Genomic DNA, 26452 nt, shown 5'->3' on the forward strand with positions numbered 1-26452 from the left:
ATTGATTTAAAAAAACAAAAACAAAAAACATGCGCGTTTATTGTCATGACAACAACAAAGCGTTCTCATGCGGCATTTCATTATTTACACCGAAACAAAGGCTATTCCAAAACTAAACCTACACCTTTAACACTTTTGCTGCCTTGGAAGAGGAAATGCAAATATAATCTATATCTATAGCGGAGCTTCAGCGGAATACCATGTGACAAGAGCGCCTCGTCCGCGGTGATGATGATTAAATCTCTGACGAAAGCAACGCCAGAAGCTCTGGTGCAATAAGTGCATGAAGCACGAGCAGCAGCTCTGAAGGACAACACTGAACATTCACGTCTTGTCATTGACAGAACGGGTTTCTTTGAACGCGAAACGAGCTCAGGTCGAAGAACACCGCGACATCTGCAGATGAAATGCACTCGCCTTTAGCGACCCATTTTCTCCTTCCAGTAAACCTCAAGGTCTTTCGCTGTTAGTGTATCAGGAAGAACGGGCACTGATGTGACACATTGGATCTGAACGTGCTTTCACTTCCATCAGCTCAACCGATATTGTCGCATGATGATGAGCTATTTTGATGTCCGCGAAGCCATTTGAATATATTTATCAGTAAGTCTGGTTTCCAGCGGTGCACATCAGATCTCCTGTCAACATACCATCAGTTCTCTTCAGCCTGCCTTGATCGAGGAAATTGGGTAAGAAAGTCTATTGCCAACACTATAATTGCGTAAAACTGTAATATGGGATGTCACAGGCGCAAACATGCATAGTGATTGCATAAATATGATGTAATGAAAAACTTGTAATGTAATAAGCTATAACATATGTTATTACCATTAAATCTATATACACTTAGAATAAACCGATGCTGTTTCTTGCTCATTACTTCAGTTGTGTTTAACTAATACTGGATTGTTTGCATGTTGTTTTTGTCGGGGTTTTATTTTGTGTTTACTATAATTTAAACTATAATTTTTAAATAAATGCATAAATGTGGCATATTAATCAATGTGTGTGTGTGTGTGTGTGTGTGTGTGTGTGTGTGTGTGTGTGTGTGTGTGTTTGAAAGAGAGAAATGCATGTGCATCTGTGGCATTATTCAGAGGTTGAAAGATCACAAACTGCCTTGCACTGTAATTAGTGCTATCAGATACTGAATGGTTCAAAAGCTTCTTCGTACATCCTCTAAGGAAAAACACACAAGTAGGTCATAATGCACATTAAGGTGACCTTCAGCATTTTCTCAGTTTCTGACCTTATGTGTATAACCATGGCTCAACAGTAATATTTAGAACCTTACATTATATATTAGACTATCTATTAAATCACTGATATAAAAACAGTGCACCTTATGTAGTTAGCTAATTTGGAATTATTTTAATTAGATTTTATAATGGTTCACTCAATTTTAATGAAGTATTGAATCTCATCCACCCCCATGAACATCTCATTTTTCAAGCTTTTCTAATTATGCAGTTCTCCACACTCAGCAAACCTATCTATCTATCTATCTATCTATCTATCTATCTATCTATCTATCTATCTATCTATCTATCTATCTATCTATCTATCTATCTATCTATCTATCTATCTATCTATCTATCTATCTATCTATCTATCTATCTATCTATATACACACATATTCAAATGCATACACAATGATTCACTGCAAGAATTTCATGTGGGTGTGTGTGTGTATATGCATAATCAAATACATACACAATGACTCACTGCATTTGGGGTCATCATTGCTAGGTGGAGTCTATATTTTTGTCTCTTTTCCTTTTCTGCTGGTCACATGCTTTGCGTTATTCCACACCGATAGGCAAATACGTCTAGCTTGACTGTAACAATCTTGTCAATACAAGGAAAGCCTGTCAGGCAGGCGAACACAGAGCACAGCGAGGTGAAGACCATGACTACTGTGCAAATACAAAGACACAGGACTGTGTCTAAATATTTGAAATCCGGTTGTTGGATATTTGCATCAATATTTTTGCATTGATTCTGGCTTTAAGGGTTAGTTCACCCAAAAATGTAAATTCTTTCATTAATTACTCACCCTCATCATGTCGTTGGGGTTAACACTTTCATTCATCTTCAGAACACAAATGAAGATCTTTTTGATGAAATCTGAGAGCTTTCTGTCCCTCCATTGACAGCTACGCAACTACCACTTTGACGCTTCAAAGAGTTCATAAAGAGATCGTAAAACTAATCCATATGAATTGAGCGGTTTAGTCCAAATGTTCTGAAGAGATTCAATCGCTTTATATGATGAACAGATTCAATTTAATTTAGGCTTTTAAAATAGGTTTTCAAATGTGTTTTAGGTTTTGTATAATATTAGGCTTTTATGGCTCATATAGTCTGATTTAATGAGAATATGGAGCTCATACTCGAGGAGGAAAAACAGCTCAGTTTTATGCAGAGGACCAAACTGATATGCAATTTGGTGCCGTTGCTGATATTTCTATGGCCAAAAAGTAAGATAAAATTCTGATAGCTTGTAATGTAAATCAGTAATATCTTTATAACAGTATAGTAGCCTACTTAAATAAAATACATATAACTATCATCTCCCAATAATTTGTCCTAGTAAGGTAATATATAAATGCTTAGTTGGTTTTATTATCAAACAAGGGCAAAACATATAATGCAATACAATAACAATAATGACTGAGAGATGAACAAATACACGTTCGCTCAAAAGCCTGGTGTATCACATTTTAAAGTTTTTCGGTACAAGTTTTGATCATGTTGCTATTTTACAAATAGAGAAAAATAGAGCTGAGTATCATCAGCAAACAGTGAAAACTAACACCATGCTTCTTAATTATATCTCCCAAGGGTAGCATGTACTGGGTGAAAAACAACGGTCCTAGTACTGAGCCTTGTGGTACTCCATACTGAAATTGTAATCGACAGTGTAATCGGTATTTTTCACTTCTAGTACACAGCAGTCACATTCCTTATTAATAACTAGAGTCTACTGTAGAAAACAGCTATTCATCATTTTTGGTATTTGCAACAAAGCAAGGAGAGTTTTTGAAATAAATGACCCAACTATAAGCAGTGTTTTCCTGTGGGCAGGGAACGTTCACAGCTGTGTCTGTTGTCTAGTCTAGTTTTTTGTCCAGTCCGTCAGCTGTCATTTTAGAGAGCTCACACTAGAATAGAATCCCTCTGAGCTAGAGATGAAACCCATCACCTTGGAAGAGCTTCTGTAGTTTATTTTACCCTAAAGCTGTCATGTCATCCAATTAAATATTACCGGTAACTGTTTTCAGTGTAATATACTCAATATTGTTCTGTAAAAGTAATGCTGGAAAAAAATAGCATTCTAAAATTGTCCTTACAAGTTTGGGGTGTTGGGGTCAATCATTTTGTTTTGTTGAAAGAAATTAAACTTTTATTCTGGAGGGATGCATAAATTGATCAAAAGATGCAAATGTTGCAAAAGAATGATTTGTGAAGGATCATGTGACACTGAAGACTGGAATAATGATGCTGAAAATTCAGCTTTGATCCCAGGAATAAATTACATTTTAAAGTATATCTGAATAGACACAGTTACAGTAAATCGCTGGTGAGAATAAGAGACTTCTTTCAAAAACATGTACAAAATCTTGCCAACCCCAAACCTCTGAATGGTTGAGTTTCTGTTAAAGACGCTTTTAAAAATCTTTTGAGATGTAAGATTATGCAACCCAGTGTTATTACAACCCAACCGTGCTCATGTGATTTTGATGAGTTTCTGTTTTTAACTGAAAAACATTAACCAAAAGGATTACAGGGATTTAGCCCATTAAAATACAGCTAGGCAATGCAAGTCGCTATGCTAGGTATCCAGTAACTTTCCTGGCCAAACGAAAGGGATCAGTGGCCTTATCCTTGACCTTTGACCCTTAATGGCTTAGTCATCCCAGTATGTGTGTATCTCATTTGCACATTTGTGTTGCCCAGGCAATCCTTTGTGAAAAAGAAGTGCCCTTAAATGTGCACTTGTAGTGCACATCAAATCTTAAAAGTACTGTATATTCATACAAAACCTTTATTTGCAGACATTATAATATTAATGAAATAAAAGACACTTAAGTGCACTTAAAGAGAGTACACTTTCATGACTATGCTTGTTAACACACTTAAGTACATTTTTTAAAAGTCTCTCTCAATGCCACTTGTCTCAATGTCTCTCCTATTTTCAGCTTATAGTATAACCATCTTGGGATACGTGGATTCCGGGATTGTAACATCCAGTCCTTTACCTGAGCTAACTGTAGTGTGTTATTCGATGTTACATTTAAAGTTAATATATTTTAAATATACAGTACTTAATTGCAACTTCATCAAATGTGTATGTGAAAACACATCTTTCAACAGAAATGACATTAAAGTACATTTTGATTGATCATAAATGCTTGTCAGTACATTTTAACCATATTTCAAAGACAACAGAAGAAATCTTGAACATTTTATATTCACTGTAAAGATTAAGTGTGTCAAAAATACTAAATTCAGCAAATTAATACATTTTAATTGCAATTAAGTGTCTATAAACATTACATTCAGTTTGCAATTAAATGTATTCTTTTAAAGCATAGTATAAATGCTCTTTTTAAATGTATGTACTTTTCCTTAAGTTTTTATTTAAACCATTCAGACACATTTTGCATTTGGAAATGAATGGGAATAGTGTAATATGTCCAAACCGAAAACAAATGCACTCGTATAATATGAGCAGCCTTTATTTTGACATGCCACTTTTGTGTTTAATGCTTTTAGGCCTTGTTTCACAGACAGGGCTTAGATTAATCCAGGATTAGGATTTATTAGTTCAATTAGGGCATTTAAGTCGCTTTTATGAACATGCCATAGAAAAAAACATTACTGGTGTGAATCTTGAGATAAAATAATGGCACTGACATATTTTAAGATATATCAGTGCAAGTTTCTTTCGGTTAAAACAGCTCAAACATGCATTTCAGTCCGAGACTAGGCAAAATGTAGGTAGTTGCTGAAATAATGCACATGCTGATTGATTCACCGTTGTGCTTTTCTTTGCTAGATAACAATGGAACCAGAGCAGCAAATTCAAAGCAAAACTAATGATCTGGCATCATCTGCACAAGCAAAAGGACCGGAAGAAACGTCCTCCACATCTTCTCCTGCCACTTCTACACCAGCAGCGGCTCCAGCCCGGCCCAGACGGCCCCAGAGGACCCCGCGAGTGGAGGGATCGATCGACGTATCAGAGCACAAACCTCCAGAATCTCCTAAACCACAGCCGACGACCAGCCACGCTGAACCGACTGGCCCCGACAACTCCGGTAACCCGTCAGAAGCTCAATCTCAACTCAACGTTGCTAATGTCAGTCATGGTCCTCCAAGTTTGTCTGGACAGAAGATTTCAGGACACGCTGCGACGGCTCGGAGCCACATTGCAATGAGGGCCGCCTCTCTTCCTCAGACCCCATCATTCAAACCTCCAGCCACAGGTCCTGTCTTCCACACTCAGAGGGCCCTCTCTGTCGCGGGCACCGCAGACACTCAGTCGCAGGTCGTGGAGGATTTCAGGTACCACTTCAACCAGGGTTTGAAATTAACACCCGCCAACCCGCCAAATGCGGGAAAAAATCAACCGTGGCGGGTATTGCTGTCAAATCACTAGCCAATTTGGCGTGTTACTTATTATGTTTACTCACTTTGCTGGGGAAGTTCGTGTAAACCAAATCTGAGCAGATTTAGCGCAAATACTCGGGAAATAAAAAAAATACTTTCCTGTAGCTCAAACAGTAGAGCATTGGCGCTAGCAGCCAAGATCATGGGTTCGATTCCCAGGGAAAGCAAGAACTGACAAAAATGTAAAAAAAAAAAAATGTGTACCTTGAATGCAATGTAAGTCGCTTTGGATAAAAAGCGTCTGCCAAATGCATAAATGTAAATGTAAAAAATGTACTCAACTCGTGAGTCATCATGATATATTAAATACAGCATGTTTGCGCATATCTGGCTTACTTGAACACACACGTCACTACACAACAAATAACGGCATGCTTGTTCATTTGCATTGAAGCAATAGCGAAGATTAAAAAGCATTTGGTTAACAGAATATATATATATATAAACCTGTGACATAGTTAATATCTGGTTTATTTTTTTATAAAAATTTTTTTGGCTAAGAAGTACTGAATGGCCGGCAACTTAAAAATGTAGTAGCCAAATTGGCTGGTAACTGAGTGAAAAAGGTCATTTCAAACCCTGATTTCAACAATATAGCTCACCCTGAAAGTGTTTTTTTTTTTTTTGTGATGCACCAACATTTCTTTCTTTTTTTTAATCCAAAACTGAAAATAAATTTTATTTAAAAATCAATTAATTTAATAATCAACACTTAAATAAAAACTGAGTTGTATATAAACAATTAAATTGCACAAAAGGCAGTTTTTATATCAACTTTTAAATTAAATAATTGTTTCTACTCCAATTCATTGTTGAAATAAACATTTAAAATGTGTTGTAATCATGGCGTGACATTAACACCGTTAAATGCGTGTGGATTTTAGCAGTGGCGAGTAACCGTCTCGATAGGTTGCAAATCAGGTTGAATGCAGGATCTAAACACAAGCAGTTTTTAGTTTATTTTAACAAAGAACGTTTTAACAACCTCTTAAAGGCAACAGTAACAGACAGCTATACAGAACCAAACACAGGGCTTAAAGACACTGAGCAAACAAATGAGCTAATTAACTAGACACACCTGGATCCAGTTGCATAAACATTATGTTAAGACGGTGTCTTAAGATCTAGTATTACCCACTAGCAGTTTGTCAAGGGATGGTTAGTATTACTTTTCTGTATCAAATTTGGTCGATGTTTGTTTTTATGTAACTGACTTTCAAGTTGTGAACAGTCTTAAAGAAAAAAAATGTGATGACTAACTTGTAAGACTAGTCTAAGTGGTTTATGCAACCGGCCAAAAACTAATCTTGAAACTCAGGCTGCGTTTACACAACAACGATATGCTTACAACTGAGATGTTTTCCCTTTGAGTTTTCCACATACAGACGACACCATGGTCCAAACGATCCCCATTCACACGGATCAGCGAAAACGACTAAAAACGCTGTATTCTGCTGCCAGGCCAGTAGATGGCGATGAACCACTATAGACTGAACACGTAATACGCATGTGCATGACGTCATCGTCTTCAGAGATTCACGTTTTTGTTGTTTACATGGAGACTGTTTTCAAAACCTTGCACTTTGAAACCCATTTTCAAAAGTTTGTGTTTTCAAGGGACCCAAAACGCCATAGTCGTGTAAACGAACGGCCAAAACGCATAAAAGTTTTTAGTTTTTAGTTGAAAACGGTGTTGTGTAAACAACCCCTAAGACATAAACAGAAAAACAAAAACAAAAACAAAATCAAAACGTGACAGTAACACAGTCACTCCTACTAGCCACTTTTGGCGGGTTGAATTTTATAATTTAATTGAAATTGTTATATATACAGTTTTCAATTGTAGTCTTTTAAAAAGGCATCTGAAATAATAAAATAATAAAAAATTTACTTTATTTCTGTGATGCAAAGCTGAATTTATTTCCGCAGCCATTATATCATGATCCATGAGAAATCATTCTAATATGCTGATTTGCTGCTCAAATAACATTTCTGATTATTATTAATGTTGAAAATGGTTAAATATTAGAAACCATGATACAGTCCTTTCAGGATTCTTTGATAAACAGAAAGTTCAAAATAACAGCATTGATTTGATTTCTTCTTTTTTTTAGTAATACAAAATTCTTAACTGTTACTTTTACTATGTCCTTGCAGAATAAAAGTGTTAATTTTCTAAAAAATAAATAAATAAAATATTTTTGACACCAAACATTTGAACAGTGCATTTCCCCACTAACCTGAATTACAGAGTGGACTTATAAACATGATTTGCTCGTGTACTGTATGTGTGTGTGTGTGTGTGTGAGAGAGAGTATGTGTGTGTGTTGGTGCTCTTAAGGCCTGAGCACACCAAGAAAGATAACTAAAGACAACAACTATACAATGATAGCTATATTAGCGTTCACACTAGCGGACGATATCGTTTATTCTGAGCTCATCCCGAGCTCTTTAAAACAGAACGGATTCTGGCTGTCAATGTTTTTATTGTTCCTCAGCTGGGTAAAATCGTTCTGAAAGTCATTTACATACAACAAAATAACTCTCAATGAAAAATGATGCTAAATAGTACTTAGTATGTATATAATATGTGAGTTTGTTCTGATCTTATTACTGTTCATGGATGTGGTTTAAAGCACGGACACTCCTCATAGCCTCCCTCACCCTTCTGTGATTGGAGCTGCTGGCCCGATCTGTGTTGATCTAACCTTGTGTTTACCAGCTCCTGCTTTATCAGATCTGCTTGGGTTGAATTATTATTCTGTACACAGTAATGTTCTCTGTTCTCCCGTCAGAGAACTAATGTTCTCCCGTCTCCTGAAAAAGGCGTTTAGGGAACAAGGAGACTGCAGCACATGGAAAACATGCATGATTGGAAACTAGCGAGTCGGATTATCTGAAAGTGGAAGTATGTCGCGAGCTCAGCGCCAGTAGTTATAATGAGCTCATTCAGTAACAGTGCACATCATTTTCTCTGAGCTTAGTGAGGTCAAAGATCAGAGAAAGATTTTAAGAACATATACACTCACTGACTCACTCACTCACTCACACACACAGACGCACGCGCGCACACACTCTCACTCTCACTCTCACACACACACACACACACACACACACACACACACACACACACACACACACACACACACACACACACACACACACACAAACACATACACACACACACTTATAAACCTTGTGAGATATTCAAGCATATAAACAGATTAAAGGACGTTATGGACGTAAATCTTCAACGTGATATTAAACTTAGATAAGAAAATAAGAGGATTCTCTTATAAAGCTGGAAGGGATGCTGGTGGATTTATTGAGGAAAAATATATATAAAATATTTATATATTCATTGTTTGGATCTTAAATGAGATGATTTATTAGCATGTTTAACTGCAATGGAGTGATGTGATGTGACACGACAAAACTAGGTTGCTCCCGTCATAATCAACAAAGCTACGTCGTCTACATCGCAAGCGTGTGTGATTATCATGATGATGCTCTTACTCCCTTTTCATTTCTTTCACTTGTATATTTATTAAAATGACACAAACATGTCTTCAAGGTCTGTTTTGATGAATTATAAGCCAAACCCGAAACCTGTCAGTGTCAAACCATCACGGCTTCATTATGTCAATGTCCCAACTAAAGATACGGAAACACTCACTCGTTTACATGCACACTGATAATACAATTATAATGAGATTTAGGCAATAACGCAATTAAACTGTCCCTCATGTAAACACTATACTTTGATCAAATTGATGTGATTAAGCTCATGATTGTTGTAACCAGGATGACATTAACACCCGCCAATCCACCAAATGCGGGTGTGTTTCAGCAGTGGCGTGTAACACAGTCACTATACTAACAGCCACTTTGGGGGGGTTGAATTTTGTACATAATATATACAGGGCTTGACATTCACTTTTTTGCTCACCAGTCACTGTGGTTAGCAGTTTTCCAAAGTTACAAGCCACTCAGCATTTTCATTGGCCACAATTTAGACATTGATACCATGGGGAAAATATAGATATTTTTTATATTTTCTCATAATTTGGCAGTAGGAATATTAGGCTGCTGTCACTTTAAGACCTCACGCACGGATCCATTATACTGTTACACATGCGTTTTCTTTCTCAACTGTTCATGTTCACTTAAAACATACTCGCCAAGACTGACATTTTGACATTATTTTGTGTGTATTAGACTGTTTAAGCGCAATAAGCTGAGAAAAATTACTAAATTTAGTGCTGAGAGGCGGCTTTATGTGCGTGAGTTAGAGCACAAAATCTGCAGGAATGAGTAAAATTATGAGCAATATGTGCAACCCCACACCGAAATTTTTGACACCACTACATTTCAATTAGTTTATTATTTCAGATGCCTTTTTAAAAGACTACTATTGAAATATTTAGTAAAACATATGGTGTATGCCGATTTTAATCACAATAAACAGGCATTTAAACACTTTAATCGCATCTATTCCACTCCGACCAAAGTGCACATTGATGACGTTGTCATGCACAGATTCATAAACAGCGGTTAATAAGGCATCACGTTTTTGAGGTGGCAAATAAACTGTGTTCATGTTGACAACATGAATATAATGCGGTATATTGATGGTTGAAAACATGAAATGGGGACGTTTTTGGCACGTCCCTGAAAAAACGACAGATACCAAAGAGCAAACAAATCCATGTGCGCTGGAAGAGCTTGACCAGTAACACACCTACTATATAGAGTTCAGCATCTGTGATGTGCACTGGGGTATTTGAAGAATGGCGGTAAAAATATCCACAATTCTTAGCAAATAATCAGAATGATGTAAACTGCATGTAAACGGGAGTGAAGGGGTGCACATGCAAACAGAGTCAAGTCAAGTCACCTTCATTTATATAGCGCTTTTAACAATATGGATTGTTTCTAAGCAGCTTTACTGTGATAATAGGAAATTACCGTAACGGATTGTTTAGGCTTTACAGCAGCTCTAGGATAAAGTTGTTGTCCAGCTAAAGTTAGTTTTGACTGATTGATTCACTTCCATTGCGAAGATCATTAGTTATTAACGTAGGGGCCGGTTACATGACACCTTTCTAACAGGAAAACCCTCAGCGCGCTCCGGCCGCCCATCCGCACAAAACAGTGCCTGGTGTCTCGAGAACGCACTCCCTGAAATAGGTTAGAAGGTGCGAACGATTATCTGTTATCTCTGCGCAAACCTCAGAAACGCAAACCCGAGAAAACACAGAACGTCGCGCACATGTGCATTACGTGTTCAGTCCAAAGGTGTGCGCGTTTGAATATATATGTGCGCAGGCGTGTAGTCCTTCTTTACTAATCAACCCTCAATAAAATACTTGTCTGGCCTTAAAAATGTATAATACAGAAATGTTTGTCGCGTCTGCGTAGCCACGCGAACCGGAATTATCCCGACAACATTTTATCTGTACTGAGGCAAAGGGAAGGGAAGGAGGCCTTCACAGGGGAGAGACTAGTGACACTTCAGGACTGCGTTGTCGTCATGTCCAGGCGCAGGTCCTTCATCAGATCTGGATACGGCCTGGATCCGGCGGACTGCGGTAAACCTCGGGATAAACAGAGACTAATATTAGTGTAGACGCCATTCTTCTTATGATGTAACGAGTACATCAGGATTTATGGGAAGTGTTCCTGGTTCCGGCTGACCTAATCTATGCAGCCTAACATTGAATTATAGAAGTCTATAATGTGTTACGTGTATGCTAGGTCAGAGAGATGTGTTTTTAGTCTAGCTTTGAACTGACAGAGTGTGTCTGCTTCCCCGGACAATGTTAGGAAGACTGTTCCAAAGTTTTGGTGCTAAATAGGAAAAGGATCTTCCGCCAGCAGTAGATTTTGATATTCTAGGTATTATCAACTGGCCGGAATTTTGAGATTGCAATAGACGTGAAGGACTATTCAGTGACGCTCACATGATTCAACTCGCAATGCAGTTGCACGCTGATACTCTGCCTATAACAGAGGGACTGTCGACTGTGAACACGCCGTTCTCCTGCCGGTCTCTAATGTGTCTTTCTGCCATCAGGGTGCACATTATCACCTGGAACGTGGGCTCAGCCATGCCTCCTGAAGACATCACCGCTCTACTGGGCTTGCATGTTGGCGATGGGAACACAGACATGTACATTATAGGGTGAGATTCACACTGCTTTTCGATATGAAAGCTGCTCGATATGAAAAGTAATCACAGTTAATCTGTTACGTGTTCAGAAAATGGCCAGATTTTTTATTCTATTTTATTTTATTTACAACGGCTACTGTCGAACTTTCAAGAAATTATATTTTCTTACGGCTGCCCTACATATTAGTAGTCAGCAAATAACCCAAATTGTAAATGATAGACATTATAATTTCAATAAATAAATAACCCATAACATTTCCTCTTCAACTCGTGTCCTTTTGTAACCATTCAACTCAAATGGCTCAAATGGCTAATAATGGCCTTAATTAACAATTTCACATTTTAATATTTTATTTAAAACAACAATCACTGATTGAAAGAAGTCTTGCCAGTACTCCATTTATTTGATTGAAAATACAGTAAAAACAAATAGTGCAAATAGTTATATTATTGTTGTTGTATATATTATATTTTTTTACATATTTATATGTTTCTTTGATGAATGGAAAGACAAAAGAACAGCATTTATTTGAAATCTTATGTAACATTATACATGTCTTTAATGTCACTTTTGATCAATTCAATGCATCCTTGCTGAATAAAAGTATTAATTTCATTAAAAAAATGTTTTCGAAAGAAACTCGTACAGGTTTGGAACAACTTTTTCATTTTTGTGTGTATTATCCCTTTAATCAGATCAGTAGGATCTCTGACCCGTACACTGGAGCATAGGTGAAGATATGAAAATAATTAAACAAGTGTTCATCAGAATTGATCAAATAATTGTGATATAATGCTATAACATGACTATCATAATCTTGTACATGACAGTACAGATATAATCTACCGCCTGCCATAAGGTCTCTTCTTCTACCTCTCCCTTCCGGTATTTTTCAGTCTTTGATTTAAAGAGATATTTCACCGCTGGAAAGATGAATGTGTATTTAAATTGGGTCATTTATGTAGAAGAAATGTGAAATTATTTAAGAAGTTGGTGCCTTCTAGACTGAGAAAAGCCAGAAAATGTATTTTTGGCTCATGTGGATGAAAGACAACAACTCCCAGAATGCACTTGCTTCGCTGCCCTACTAGGCCACTCCCAAGCCACGCCCACCGGTTACAGAGGGCAGTATCGGGAGAAATGATACAGCTAGGCTACTAGTCGACTCGAAACTGAAAAGACGGCGTTTTATCGTGAGCTCCCCCTATGGGCGGGTTGAACACATGCGGGATGAGCTCCTCCTACTGGCTGGAGTCTCTCGCCTCTGGACAGAAAAGCCTCTGATGACACTAAATGACGATTTTTGCGTCATCGGAGGTTTTTTTCCAGACACACAATACAGAAATCTCTCGTCTCAGGGGGACATGAGGGAGGGAAGCACGGTCATTCAACAATACTACCGGGTTTCTACTTGATGCTAATCGGTGAAGTATCCCTTTAAGCTTTACTGACTGCCATTTACTTCTCTCCTGTGTTTTTTTCCACGCTTCTTCTCTCAGCTTACAGGAAGTGAACTCAATGATTAACAAACGACTGAAAGATGTTCTTTTCACTGACCAGTGGAGCGAGGTCTGCATGGACGCTCTCAGCCCCTTTGGATATGTACTGGTCAGTAATGTTCCTTCTTAACAGCACACACACACACACACACACACACACACACACACACACACACACACACACACACACACACACACACACACACACAGTTGTCATTAGAGCCTCAGGGGTCACATTACGTAACTCTGAGTGAGTGGCTGAGGTTGAAAATCTCTTTGCTGGTCTTTGTCTCTGTCATGTGGCTCATGTTTCTATTTTCAATCAGTTAGACTCCACCCTCATTTTATGTGCCATTATTTTCAATGTGGAAAAATAATCTCACATAAAAACAATGTGGCATACTAAACATCTTTATCGTTGAATACAGTGGATAGTGTTTCTGCACTAATTGAGATGTACAGTACTGCAGGGTAAGCAGAAGGCTAGTGTTATATTCTGCATATCTCTCTGAGCGATCTTAAAAATGCCACTTCTGCTTAATTAATCACACTGCTAACGGACGGGCCAGTGGAGCTCATTGCATTGGAGGCATTTTATTTATATATTTTCTTTTTTTTTTTACTTTAATTAAAAGTTTTAGTAATTTTGTTGTGTGTTTTTGTATTTTTTAGCTTTTAAATATGTCTGCATAATTTTTCTGAATTTGTTTTAGTTTTAGTTTGTTTAGTCTTAGTTATTTTAGAACTTCAAGTTAAACTAAACAAAAATGTTCCTTCCTTGGCAATTAGCGAAAATAAAATAAATGTAAGTTTTTTTTTTATATTTATTTTATTTCAGTTAACATTTATAGTATCTAAATGTTTTTATAGTTATAGTTAGCAATAATATCCCTGATACAGTATGAGACAATATGGCATATTTATTAATATATTTGTTTCTATCTTTTTCTATCTTTACAGTTTCTTTTTCCCTTTTAGTTTTAGTAATTTTGTTATGTGCTTTTGTATAGAAGCTTGTTTATGCCATGGAATAAAACAATTTAATAGGTAGTTGCGACTTTTTATCTCACGATTCTGACTTCTTTTCTCAGAATTGTGAAATTAACTCGCAAAAAAGTCAGAATTATGAGATAAAAAGTCGCAATTACCTTTTTATTTTTTACTCTGTGGTGGAAATAAGCTTCCATACTTTTGCCATTTTATTAAACGTTTTTTTTTTATATTTCTTTTTAACTTTAATAATTTTTTTATTATTATAAAAAAATTTTTTTTATTCAGTTAGTTGCCTAGGCAACATTTTAAATTTTCATTTTTTTTAAGTTAAAGTTTTTCATCTAGTATATTTCATTTCAGTTTTATTTCAACATTCTGAAAAAATGCTGAGTTGTTTCAACCCATATTTGGGTCAAATATGGACAAGCCCAACCGTTGGTCTTTGTAATGTAATTAAACCATTTAAATCAACGGTTGAGTAAGTCCATATTTGTGATCCTGGACCACAAAACCAGTCACATGTCACACGGGTATATTTGTGGCAATAGCCAACAATACATTGTATGGGTCAAAATGATTGATTTTTCTTTTATGGCAAAAATCATGAGGATATTAAGTAAAGATCATGTTCCATGAAGATATTTAGTAAATTTCCTACCGTAAATATATAAAACATTTATTTGTGTGAGTGAATGCAGCACAATCGCCAACATAAATGAACAACTTTAAAGGCGATTTTCTCAATGTTTCAATTTTTTTGCACCCTCAGAGTACATAGTTGTATCTCGGCCAAATATTGTCCTTTCATAACAAACCATACATCAATGGGAAGCTTATTTATTCAGCTTTCATATGATGAATAAATATCAATTTATAAAAATTGACCCATGTGACTGGTTTTGTGGTCCAGGGTCACATTTGACCCAAACATTAGTTTTCTCTGTTTAAAGCCAATGCTGCAGAAGCTGTGTTGAATGTGTGTGTGTGTGTGTGTGTGTGTGTGTGTGTGTGTGTGTGTGTAGGTCACGTCTCAGAGGATGCAGGGAATGCTTCTGCTGGTCTTTTCCAAGTACTTTCACCTTCCTTTCCTGAGAGGCATCCAGACCCAGACCACTCGCACCGGGCTCGGGGGAATCTGGGTACGTCATCTACAATCTCACGCTTTCCCGTTCTAGAGTCACGGTTCTGCAGAATATCTCTCCAATGAGGAGTGGAACAGTTTAATAATCCTCATTTGCAGATATGAAAGGTTACGGGAGACTGTTAACAGGGTTCTGTCAAATATCACATGCAGTGTGCTGCTGAAATATTAATAATGTGCTGAACACCTAATGAATATAAAATGATGCCATCATAATGATAAACTCACCTCTCACAGCAAGAATAACAGTGTTGAACCGGAGAACAAAGTGCATGAAGCCAGTTTTTCCCCCTGGGTATTAATAAGTCATAAAGTGAATTCACATTCAAAGTCACATTCATCTGAATTCATTGAGCATATAAACTTCTGTAAGCAGATTTATTTGGTAGTCTCTAATTGGAAAGGAATATTTTCCTTTTAAATCATTGATGAATAATTGTAATTAGAGTTTAATAAGTGCTCTGTATTAATAAGGAAACTGGGAGTGTGTTTGTGGCTTATTTCCTAGCTGCTATAAGACAACTGACTTGAATCAGTTGATAATATGATGTATATAATATATATAATGATAAATATATATGATGAGATATGAAACAGATGATAAACTGTCGACTGCCTCAGATTTGAGTGGAACAGGTTTATATATTTGCACATTATAGAATTGTGCACATCCACCAGTGCTTGTGTTTACCAGAGTTTGGCTGATTTGACCTTCAGTTATCAAAAAGTGTGTAGAACATGCAATAGTTAACATAAGTTACTATATTTTATTTTACAGATTTTGCATGTATTTCTCCACAAATCAGTGTAGAAAAGGTGCTCTTAAAGATTCTTCAGTGGACTTTGCAGCATCTTGGGTTCAGCAACAAAAAAGCTCTTATGAAACGCTATAGAACTGTTAAGAGTTTCTAAGGTGATCAGAAAAGACTAAAACTGCACGTATCGTTCACTGTCTCACTCTCAGGGGAATAAAGGCGGCGTCAGCGCTCGTATGACTGTGTTTGGTCACTCGATCTGTTTCCTGAACTGTCACCTGCCCGCACACATGGAGAACACAGACCAGCGCATGGAGGACTTCGAGAGCATCCTCCAGCAGCAACAGTTCGAGGGACAAGCTGCCATGGGCGTCCTGGATCACGAGTAAGACTCTCACACACACATACACGCACGCACGCACACACACACACACGCACACACACACACACACACACACACACACACACACACACACACACACACACACACACACACACACACACACACACACACACACACACACACACACACACACACACACACACACACACACACACACACACACACACACACACACACACACACACACACACACACACACACACACACACATGCACTAATTAACAAAGTATAAACACATATTGATGTTATTATTGTGAGTGCAAGCATTTTTCATTCCCATAAGGGCCATACAAAGAATGTGTACGTGAACTGAGACATTATTCTATGTACATGTAGTATCATTTATAATTATGTATCTCACCAACAGATGGTGCTGTTGTACTTTAGTTTCCCCAAGGGAAGTGTTTTTCAGTCTTCAAGTCTCAGATATTAATCTTTTAATCTTACAAAAACAATAACATTTAAAAACATTTGTTTGACTAATTCTGCTCATGCTTTTCATGTCATGCAACCTGTCCATGATGGCATATGCATAATTTGTCTAGTTTCTACTGAATTTACTACTAAATACCATAGAGTTTGAATTCAACATCAATGACAAAAGAATTCAAAAGAATTCAACTCATGACAATTTGTAACTGTTGCCAATTCATATGAATTTGTACCTTCTAATTTGTATGTTATTGTCTGCTCACGCTCTTCTGAGGGTTCGAATGACCTTTTTTAATACAAATTCTTCTTTTTATATAAATAAAATTGTGCAAATTTATATGAAATCAACAATTTACAATATGTGTTATGTGTTTGGTTACACTTTTTTTCAATAGTCCACTTTAAGACATTCCACTAACAATAAGTAACTTTGCTACTACATGTAAACTGCAATGTATTTTCTTTTTGTTTCAACTCAAAAAAGTGTTTGTGCCGCCTTCAAATTTTAAGTTTAGTCAACTCAAATATCCAAGTTGTCACTTAGTCACTTAGTTTTTACAGTGTAACTCTCATTCATTTGCAACTACATGTCGACTAACTCTCATTAGAGTTTTAGTAGACTATTAGGGTTCGGGTTAGTAGAAGTTCACATGTAGTTGCAAAGTGACTTATAGTCTAAAGTGGACCATAAAAATAAAGTGTTTTCTCATGAGATCGGGTTAAAAGTATTTGTTATGATTATATAACTCGCTACATTAAGTGACACCATCAATGGTGAAATTTATGACGACAGTGTGACCTTGACATTGATATTGAAAGCTGTATGATATGACTCCTGGACAAATGTTTGCAGTTTGGTTTTCTGGTTTGGAGACCTGAACTTCCGAATCGAGGACCTTGAGATGCAAGTTGTAAAGGCAGCTATTGACAATAACAAACTGTCCATACTGTGGGAAAAAGACCAGGTGAGCCGTGCATGCCATGAAGAACCTCCCTCTAAAAGTCAAAAATCACGTTTTTTTACACATGACTTGATGTAAATATTATGAAAATATTAAATGCCATTGAAGAAGGAGCAACTGTTTTGTACAAAGCATTGAAAAAACACATAATTTCATAATTATGTGTAATCTATGCTTTGCTGCGTTCTTCCCTGTGCGTGTTATTGTTACTGACTCTGTGTATCTGTGTCTTCTTGCAGCTGAACATGGCTAAAGGCAGCGAGTCTGTGCTCGAGGGCTTCCACGAGGGGCCAATCAAATTCCCTCCGACGTACAAGTTTGATGTGGGAACAGACACGTATGATACCAGGTAAAATGGAGAAGATTTAATACATTCAGGTCCATAAATACTTCTTTTGTAATAAGGTGTCTTTTTTTCCACATATATACAGTATACTCACATATATATATATATATATTACATAGCAAATCAAATGTTGATTGCCTGTATCGTTGCAAAATGTAACTTATGTTATCATGAAGCTCATTATTTAAGGTTGGATGTATAAGTATATATAAGACACACACACACACACACACACACACACACACACACACACATAAGTAATACATACAGTACACTCATGTAAAACGTTATATACTCTATAGCAAATCTCAACTGCCTGATTTCTAGTATATAGTAATATTAAGTAACTACATGTACTTACTATAGGGTTAGGGTAGGATTAGGGTTTGGTTGAGGGTTAGTTGCATGTAATTTTGCATAATTTACTGCTATTACTATAGTAAGTACATGTAACATATGTAACAAGGACACTGTAAAATAAAGTGTTACCTTAAGATATTATAAACATTAATATCATTCTGTAAAGCTGCTTTTAAACAATGTGTATTGTGAATCAATTTTACTTAACAAATTGTACTAAACAAAGGGACTACGGATGAAAATTAGCATGTTGCATTTGACATATTATTAATTTTTTTGTTCTGTACTATTATATAGTATTATTAATGTGTATTGTCCCTGATTAAATAAATAAATGAATAGAAATAAATAGAAAAATAAATTAACTTGACTAGTTATATAATGTTTTTCATATCCTTTTTATTTTGGTCTGATTCAAGATTTCTTGCACCACAACAATCTCATGTAATTTAAATTTTTCACTGCCATTTTCACATTTTTTGCACCTCTTCTATGATTGGCGAATCTCTTTATTATTGCACAGTTGTTTAAGTGAATCTTGATCTTTCTCAGTGGGAAGAAGCGTAAGCCTGCATGGACTGACCGTATTCTGTGGCGTTTGAGGCCGATGGCTCCGGTCAGCAACAGCGTGTCGAAGCGCAGCTCCATGACGGGACTGACCAGCGGGACCCGTGTGTCGCAGCATTTCTACCGCAGTCACATGGAGTACACCGTCAGCGACCACAAGCCTGTCTCCTCCATTTTCACTCTGCAGGTCAGTGCACAAACACTTCCTAATGTTCTTTAGCATCAGGCTTAAAGGGGTGGTGTAATGCCCTTTTCACAAGATGTAAAATAAGTCTCTGATGTCCCCAGAGTGTGTGTGTGAAGTTTTATCTCAAAATACCCCACAGATAATTTTATACAGCATGTTAAAATTGTCACTTTTTGAGGGTGAGCAAAAACACACAGTTTTTGTGTCTGTCCCTTTAAATGCAAATGAGCTGCTGCTCCCAGCACAGGGGGCGGAGCTTCAAGAGCTCGTGTCCTTTTACCTCACACAGACATGCACTGAAAATTTCTAAAACTTTTAGCCTTCTTTAGACTCAAGAAGAAGTGACAACATGTAGAAGCAACAGGACATTTCTGAACGGTTAGTTGGTGAATTTCTGTAGCTTATGTGTAGTTATCTGCTAGTCATTGATTAGCATATTCTGTCATGATAATCTATATTCCCGGGGGCGGGGTTCATGTAAATTTTAGGGTTGGTGATGTCACTAACCTGGGAGGAATGTTGTGTAGTCTCTACCAGCCGTTTGTTGTAGTCCTTAAAAAATGATTTCTTTAATATCTCCCTTTGCTTTGAACTTTGAGCGTTGTAACTTTGCAGATGTTGTTTATGCTCAAACAGCATCAACCACCCCTTTAAAACTTATTCTTTCATGTTAGTTCAGCTAATGAGAATGTTCTTGAGCAAAAAAGACCAAGCGGTGCTTTTGTCAATGGACCCTTTTCACATTTCCTGGGTTCTCAGAAGCAGAAGTCATCATAGATGGGTAAATTTCTATAGCGGTGAATGGGAAACAACTGCAATCATTTTTGTTTCAATCACAAAAAAAATCATGTTTCAATGCTTTCCAAAAAAATAAGACATTGATTTTGGTGATCGGAAAAGAGAGAAAGATCAAATTTGCCGTCACTCCCTCAGCTGTTGTATTAATAACACCCATACAGCAGCATTAATTAGCTTTAAAGCCAAGGTACATGTTCATCTTTCTTTAGTGTTGATGTTGCTGTTTGATCATGAAAAAGCTCTGCAAAGTCACAAAGTCCCTCCAGCAGGAGATAATCTCTTTATCAGTGTCAGTGTTTCTAAACTCCCTGAAACGCCTCCATTGTAGTCTTGAGTTTCTTTCCGGGAACGATCACGTCACAATATTCCTCATTTAAATAATTCATGTGCAGAATAAAGGGGCGGGGCCTGGTTGAGTTAATTAGTAGTGTGTTGAAACTAATGGTTATGGAAAGGGGCGGGACATTTCCCAAACACACTCGAAGCCCTCGACCAATCACAACACACTGCTCCAGCCGACCAATCAGAGCACAGTGTGCTTTTCAGAAGGAGGGGCTTCATAGAGACAGGAACTAAACAGAGCGTTACTGACAGACTGGGAAGAGGGGGGCTGCAACAATATCAAAAATGTAAAAAAAAAGAATGTGTTTTTTGATCATTCAAGCAAACATTCAAACATTTGAACATATGTCTACATCAGTGCAGCGTCCATTGTTTGTTTGTACAATATGTTTAACATGTGATGTCCTTTCAGTTCCCATATAAGGTGGACATGCCTCTAGTAGAACTCATTGTAGAGGATGAATGGAGAGAGATATCAGATGCAGTGGCCACATTCAAGGTGGTGCCCAACTTTGCTCGAAGCTCCTGGGACTGGATCGGGCTTTACAAGGTTATTTCAATCATTTCATCAGTTCTGAGCATCTATTGATGTAGGAGTACGATGGTTAAAATCATATATTTTTTATCACTTGAGTTAAGTTCATATGCAGCTATACAATTGATTGAACATACTTTACAAATATGTAATTTCACAGGTTGGGTTTAAGCACCATAAAGACTATGTGGCTTACACTTGGGCCAAGCAGGAGGAGTCTGACTTCCTGAGACAGGAGCACCAGGTAAGGACAAATCACACATGCATTTAGTTGCATGAAAAAGCATTCACTTGTGCTCATAAAGCTACACACTGAAGCTTGTGAATTTTAATTAGGAGGTTTTTATTTGCAATCTCCAGGTGACTTTTACAGAGGAAGAATTGCCAAAGGATTCTGGCGACTTCATACTGGGTTACTATAGCAACAATATGAGCTCCATTGTGGGCGTCACCGAGCCATTCCAGGTAGATCATCTCTTACTTTAATTCCAGCATGTACTTCCTATGCGCCATAAAACAGTTCTCAGATACTTGAATCAGTATCTGCGTTCACATGGACCCTAATAATCCGATATCCAGAGTAAAAAAAGTCACATGTAACCGCGTCAATCAGAATGAATCCGATTAAAATTTAAGGGGTGGTTTATTCCTTTTCTAATCCGATCAGGAGGACATGTAAACACTTGATTGGATTGAAAAACAAAACCGAAAGGACTGCGCATGTTCAATGACGTAGAAATGGCGTAATGATGACGTGTGGAACAAGCTGTTTTTGTTATGAATGAATTGTCATAAATGACTGTCGTGTCATTCTAAAATTCTCCTTCCACTCATCATCTGTGAAGTGGAGCGGGACAACATCCCACCAGGTCTTGTTTTGGACTCTCGTCCAAGTTTAGGGCGCAGGAAGGGCCGTTTTTACAGCTTGATAAATATAAGCAGCACGGCACAAAGCTTCATGTGTTCGTCGTTTCCTAAATTCGGATCTGAAATAGATAAATATTAAGTCTACTCTTTAAGGGTGTGTTCACACTTGTAGTTCGGTTCACTTGGTTCCTTTTGGTCTGGACCAAAAAAAAACACATTTAGTCCTGGTCCACTTAGCGTTCACATTGGCATTTTTAACACCAAACCTAAAGATACCGAACCTAAAGGCATAGGGATATGTTCACAACCTGATTGGTCGGCTTTTATTACAAATATTTCACGTCGAAACTCACCGAACATCCAAACAATGCTGTGTGCTGGGCTAAATGCGCTCGTTGTGTGTGCGTAGCTACATATGATGGTATTTAGACCAGTTGAGAACTTGTGAAGAGCTTATAAAATGTGTAAAGAAGTCAAAACAGCGGCAGTGATCCCTCCGCCACACACACACACACACACACACACACACACAGATCTGCTGTTAGGAGACACGGTTCTGATTCCTGAACTGTGATGGGAAACATTCTCTATGATGAGAAAAAACAGTTATGTTTGAGCGCTCTGTCTTTTTTAGTGTCTCATCTTGTGACATCACGTCCTGTTTTTGGTTCGTTTACATGTCTTTAGTCCGTGTTGTGTTCATATTTCATTAGAACTTCACCAGAGTTCGTTTGGAAGCGGACAGAGACTCATCTTTTCAGCGTCTCGGTCCACTTGTTTGGTGCACCAGGGTTCAGACGGCAGCATTCACACTAACAGAGCAATCGCACCAGGGTTCATTTTAATCCAACCAAACATGTCAAGTGTGAACACACCCTAAAACAAAGAAAATAAGCAATTTAGGATAATGGTTAGTATGTGCAAACAGCGGGAAAGTATATTCGTGCTGTGTAATTAATATGATTAGCCTTTTGCTTGACTATGTTATCATACAGCTAATAATGTGTTGCTAATGTTACACAACCATGTTCCCGTTCGCCATCTCAGTCCGGCTTCTAACAATCATCAGAAACACTTTGAACAACTCAGAATGTCAGTGGAGAAAGGCATGTAGTTCATCATAACATCGTAATATCATACATCCGCTATATTGCTAAATCTACTTGATTTTTCATATCAACAAAAAAAATACTGTGATAACCTGGCTTCTCTCAAGACTCCCCTGCTAGTTCGCTGTTAATGATATGCTAAAGCCCGCCGGTACGTTGATCTGATTGGTTACAACGTAGTTTGTGACGTCAGAAACACCAGCGATTTCAAAGCGTGTTTTTGAGACTGTCTTTGGTTCAAGCAAGTTTTAAGGAGAAAATACTCAGCAATGGCGTCGACTTATGAATTTGCACACGGTTTGTCTTAAAGCATATTAAAAACACCACATAGGCATATAAACAACAATTGGATTTTCACCACAGGGGGTCTTTAAGAAGTTAAGACTGCTTTCCAGTCAGTATGTTTCTCCTCCTTTAATAGATTCAACTGCCAGCCTCCGCCTCCGCTGGTCTAAGCCCGTCTGACAGCTCCGACTTCACGTCTGATGACGAGGTAAAGAAGGGCGACTCCTGTGACTCCGATCCCGAGACTGAAGAGCAACAGCACAGCAGCAGGAGCTCCAGACTCCCCGAAGAGCAAACGGTGAACCCGAAGCAAACGCACTCCAAAGACACCAGCTCGAGCGGGCAGGCCGGTGGTCCAGTCGAGTCCTCGGGTGACCCTGTCGCTGCGGATGATAGCGCTAACTCAGGAAAAGATGCAACCAAGCCAGAGGAACCTTAGCTAAGCACACCACCTTCTCTGGAGGATTATATCAGCTCAAGGCTGGGGTTGCAGGTTTCTGCTGTAATGTCGTTGTAGATTTACTTGTTTGGAGATGTTGTGTAATATGTTGCAGGGCAGCAGTGAGCGTTTAGTGTGTGGCTCCCTCCAGCAAATACAAGAGGGCAGACTAAACTGTTTTGTCGTCTTCTTGTTCTGTGCAGTCATACTATTAATATTCTTCTCCTCCTCTTTCTGTCTCTCCAACTGCACAAGACAAAAACCTGAAACTCTAAGAAATAATCAAACACTCTTGCAAATAAAGGTTCCTAAATGGGGTTTCCGCAGCAATGCCGGGTTTTGGGTTCCCCAGAAAAACTTTCTGTGAACAGTTCTTAAAATAACTTTTTTTTATTCCACTTTAAAGAACCTTTGGTGTACTTGAAAGGATCCATGGATGTTAAAGGTTCTTCATGGAACCCTCAATGCCACTAAAGAACCTTTATTTTTCAGAGTGTAGATATACTTGCACAATATTAATGCTTTTAATTGATCCATATGGAGGATTTTTCCAGAATTAACCAGGGTTTAATGCACAACGGGGAAAAAAATTCTGGTTCTTCTTGGATTTATTAGAGCAGATCCTCTGTATGGCTTCCAGTGCTCTGTTTCAAACTCTAGTGAGCTGCCTATCTAGGCATCATAGACACCCTTTAGACTCCCAGATGTTATGCTTTCTTGAAATAACTTGGCTGTGTTTAACTCCACTTTAGACATACACTCGCAAACTTCCGTAAGGGCCGCCATTTTAAAGTGCTTTCAACTTCGTCAAGTGTTCGAGGGAAGCTTATTTGGACAGGCCCTCGACCCCTTGATTTTGACCGAGTCTACTCATACACTTCAGGCAGATCCATAGACCAGAATGCAACACAACTGTGACGTCACAATAGCAACTCGCATGGCGGGCTCCATAGCAGATTCCAAGGGCTTAGGGCGTTTCATTTAAACCCATTGCAAGGGTTTCGCCAGTAGTGAGCACTGTGCACTGCAAGCAATCACGTACACCCGAGGGAACGAGATGAAGATAAGTTGGCGAGGGAAGGACATAAAAAGTGGACTTAAATGCAGCCCTTGTTTTGGCAAAGGATAGGGTATTCCCAGAATGCACTGTGAGAAAAACTGATAAACTAAAATATTTTATTACATTCTGAAATCAGCGGAGATAAATAGCTCAATCTCATGGACTATTTAAGACAACATTTGTGTGTGCTACTTCGGCACATTTTCAATTAGGTATAACTTGGAATAACTCTTGGAATCAGTTGTAGGCTAAGCATTAAGGCCTGTTCACACCAAGGACGATAACGATAAAGATAACGATAAAGTTCTAAAAATCGTTCTCAGTATTAAAGAATAGTAGAGTTCACACCACAGCTATAGCGATAATGATATAGAGAAATTATATTATTGGAATCACTTTTTTAACGATTTTTTTTCCAGCTGTTGAACGATAAAACACTGACAGCCAATCAGAATCCATTCTAATTTAAGGGCTCGCGCATTTAAAATGGCAGACGACATTGCGGAAAAGTTAATCGCTGAGGTCCAGAAAAAAATCCTTCACTGTTTGACAAGTCAAGGCCCTTTAAAAAAAAGGGTTATGGAAAACAATCGTTCATACCCTCTGAATAAACGGTGAGAAGTATTACCTCAGGTATCCAGCGCTCGTTTCGACAACATTGTCTTGCGTCCGTTGAAATTGTGGTGAAAAAGACTAGGTGTTGTCTTTATTCCACTATTTTGACTACGTCAGCTAAATTAGATTATGAGATCGATTACACTAGCTTCACTCGAAACATAGCATGCTGAGGACATCTGCTGGTTAAAGCCGCGTAAATGCAACAAGAACAGCAAAAACATGTTCAATGAGGTTGTACACACTTTGAAACCGCAGCGCGCGAGCGAATAAACAGACCGTTATCGTTCGTTGGTGTGGACGCAGATATAGTTATCGTTATTGGTATGAACGGCCCTTTAATCAAGTTTCTCATAGCAAATAGTGCATTAACAGAGTTACTAATAAAGCTGCATTTCGGATAGGATGCTGCCTTGTAAGGTTGCTGCCTATGTAGATAGTAGAGAGCGAGGCAGCTCAATAGGTTTTGGAGCAGAAATCATGACTTTGACTTTCTGCCATAGAGGACATTGGGAATGACCCGCTAAAGGTGAAATGCTGTTGTCATCACCTTATTTTAACAGGGATAGGTAAATTGTGTTTAATAACAATACACATGCTCTGCAATCGCATGTATTTACCACACTCTCCTCAGGTCCTTGAAAGGCAGATGCATATAAAGGGTTGACAGCACTTGGTAAAGTACAGTATATTATCCATGTCGATTACCGTTTTAACCAACTGTTAGCATTTTACGATATTATAGGACAATGATGAAATCTATTGCAGTTGTGACTGCTGTGCCGTCATGTTCCTGTGGTTAATGTTCTTGAAAATAATTTAAAAGTGATGTCCAGCTCTTTGACCTGCCAGTTTAAAGTCAACATGAAATGCCGTTCACAAACCAAATTTGCATAATGGTTTTCAAC

General features: G+C 37.9%; 1 protein-coding gene across 1 annotated transcript; it reads left to right on the top strand.

The window, feature by feature from the left end:
• The first annotated feature begins 222 nt into the window (after window positions 1–222).
• inpp5jb (inositol polyphosphate-5-phosphatase Jb) lies at window positions 223–25671 on the top strand. Its single transcript, XM_084413190.1, has 13 exons — window positions 223–689; window positions 5063–5571; window positions 11753–11860; window positions 13349–13457; window positions 15364–15480; window positions 16447–16622; window positions 17926–18037; window positions 18274–18383; window positions 19293–19494; window positions 21047–21184; window positions 21330–21413; window positions 21530–21634; window positions 23567–25671. The coding sequence occupies exons 2-13, from the start codon at window positions 5069–5071 to the stop codon at window positions 23867–23869; spliced, it is 2067 nt and encodes a 688-aa protein (XP_084269316.1). The 5' UTR covers window positions 223–689; window positions 5063–5068; the 3' UTR covers window positions 23870–25671.
• The last annotated feature ends 781 nt before the right edge of the window (window positions 25672–26452 follow it).

This window comes from Rutilus rutilus, assembly GCF_951802725.1.
Source record: "Rutilus rutilus genome assembly, chromosome: 7".
Lineage (NCBI taxonomy): Eukaryota > Metazoa > Chordata > Actinopteri > Cypriniformes > Leuciscidae > Rutilus > Rutilus rutilus.

What these genes read in the sequence shown, in the direction of transcription:
- inpp5jb (XM_084413190.1), top strand. Translation starts at nt 5,069, where the DNA reads ATGGAACCAGAGCAGCAAATTCAAAGCAAAACTAATGATCTGGCATCA. An exon ending in CCTCCATTTTCACTCTGCAG is followed by an intron (nt 19,495 to 21,046) that starts GTCAGTGCACAA and finishes ATGTCCTTTCAG; the next exon opens with TTCCCATATAAGGTGGACAT. An exon ending in TCCTGAGACAGGAGCACCAG is followed by an intron (nt 21,414 to 21,529) that starts GTAAGGACAAAT and finishes TGCAATCTCCAG; the next exon opens with GTGACTTTTACAGAGGAAGA.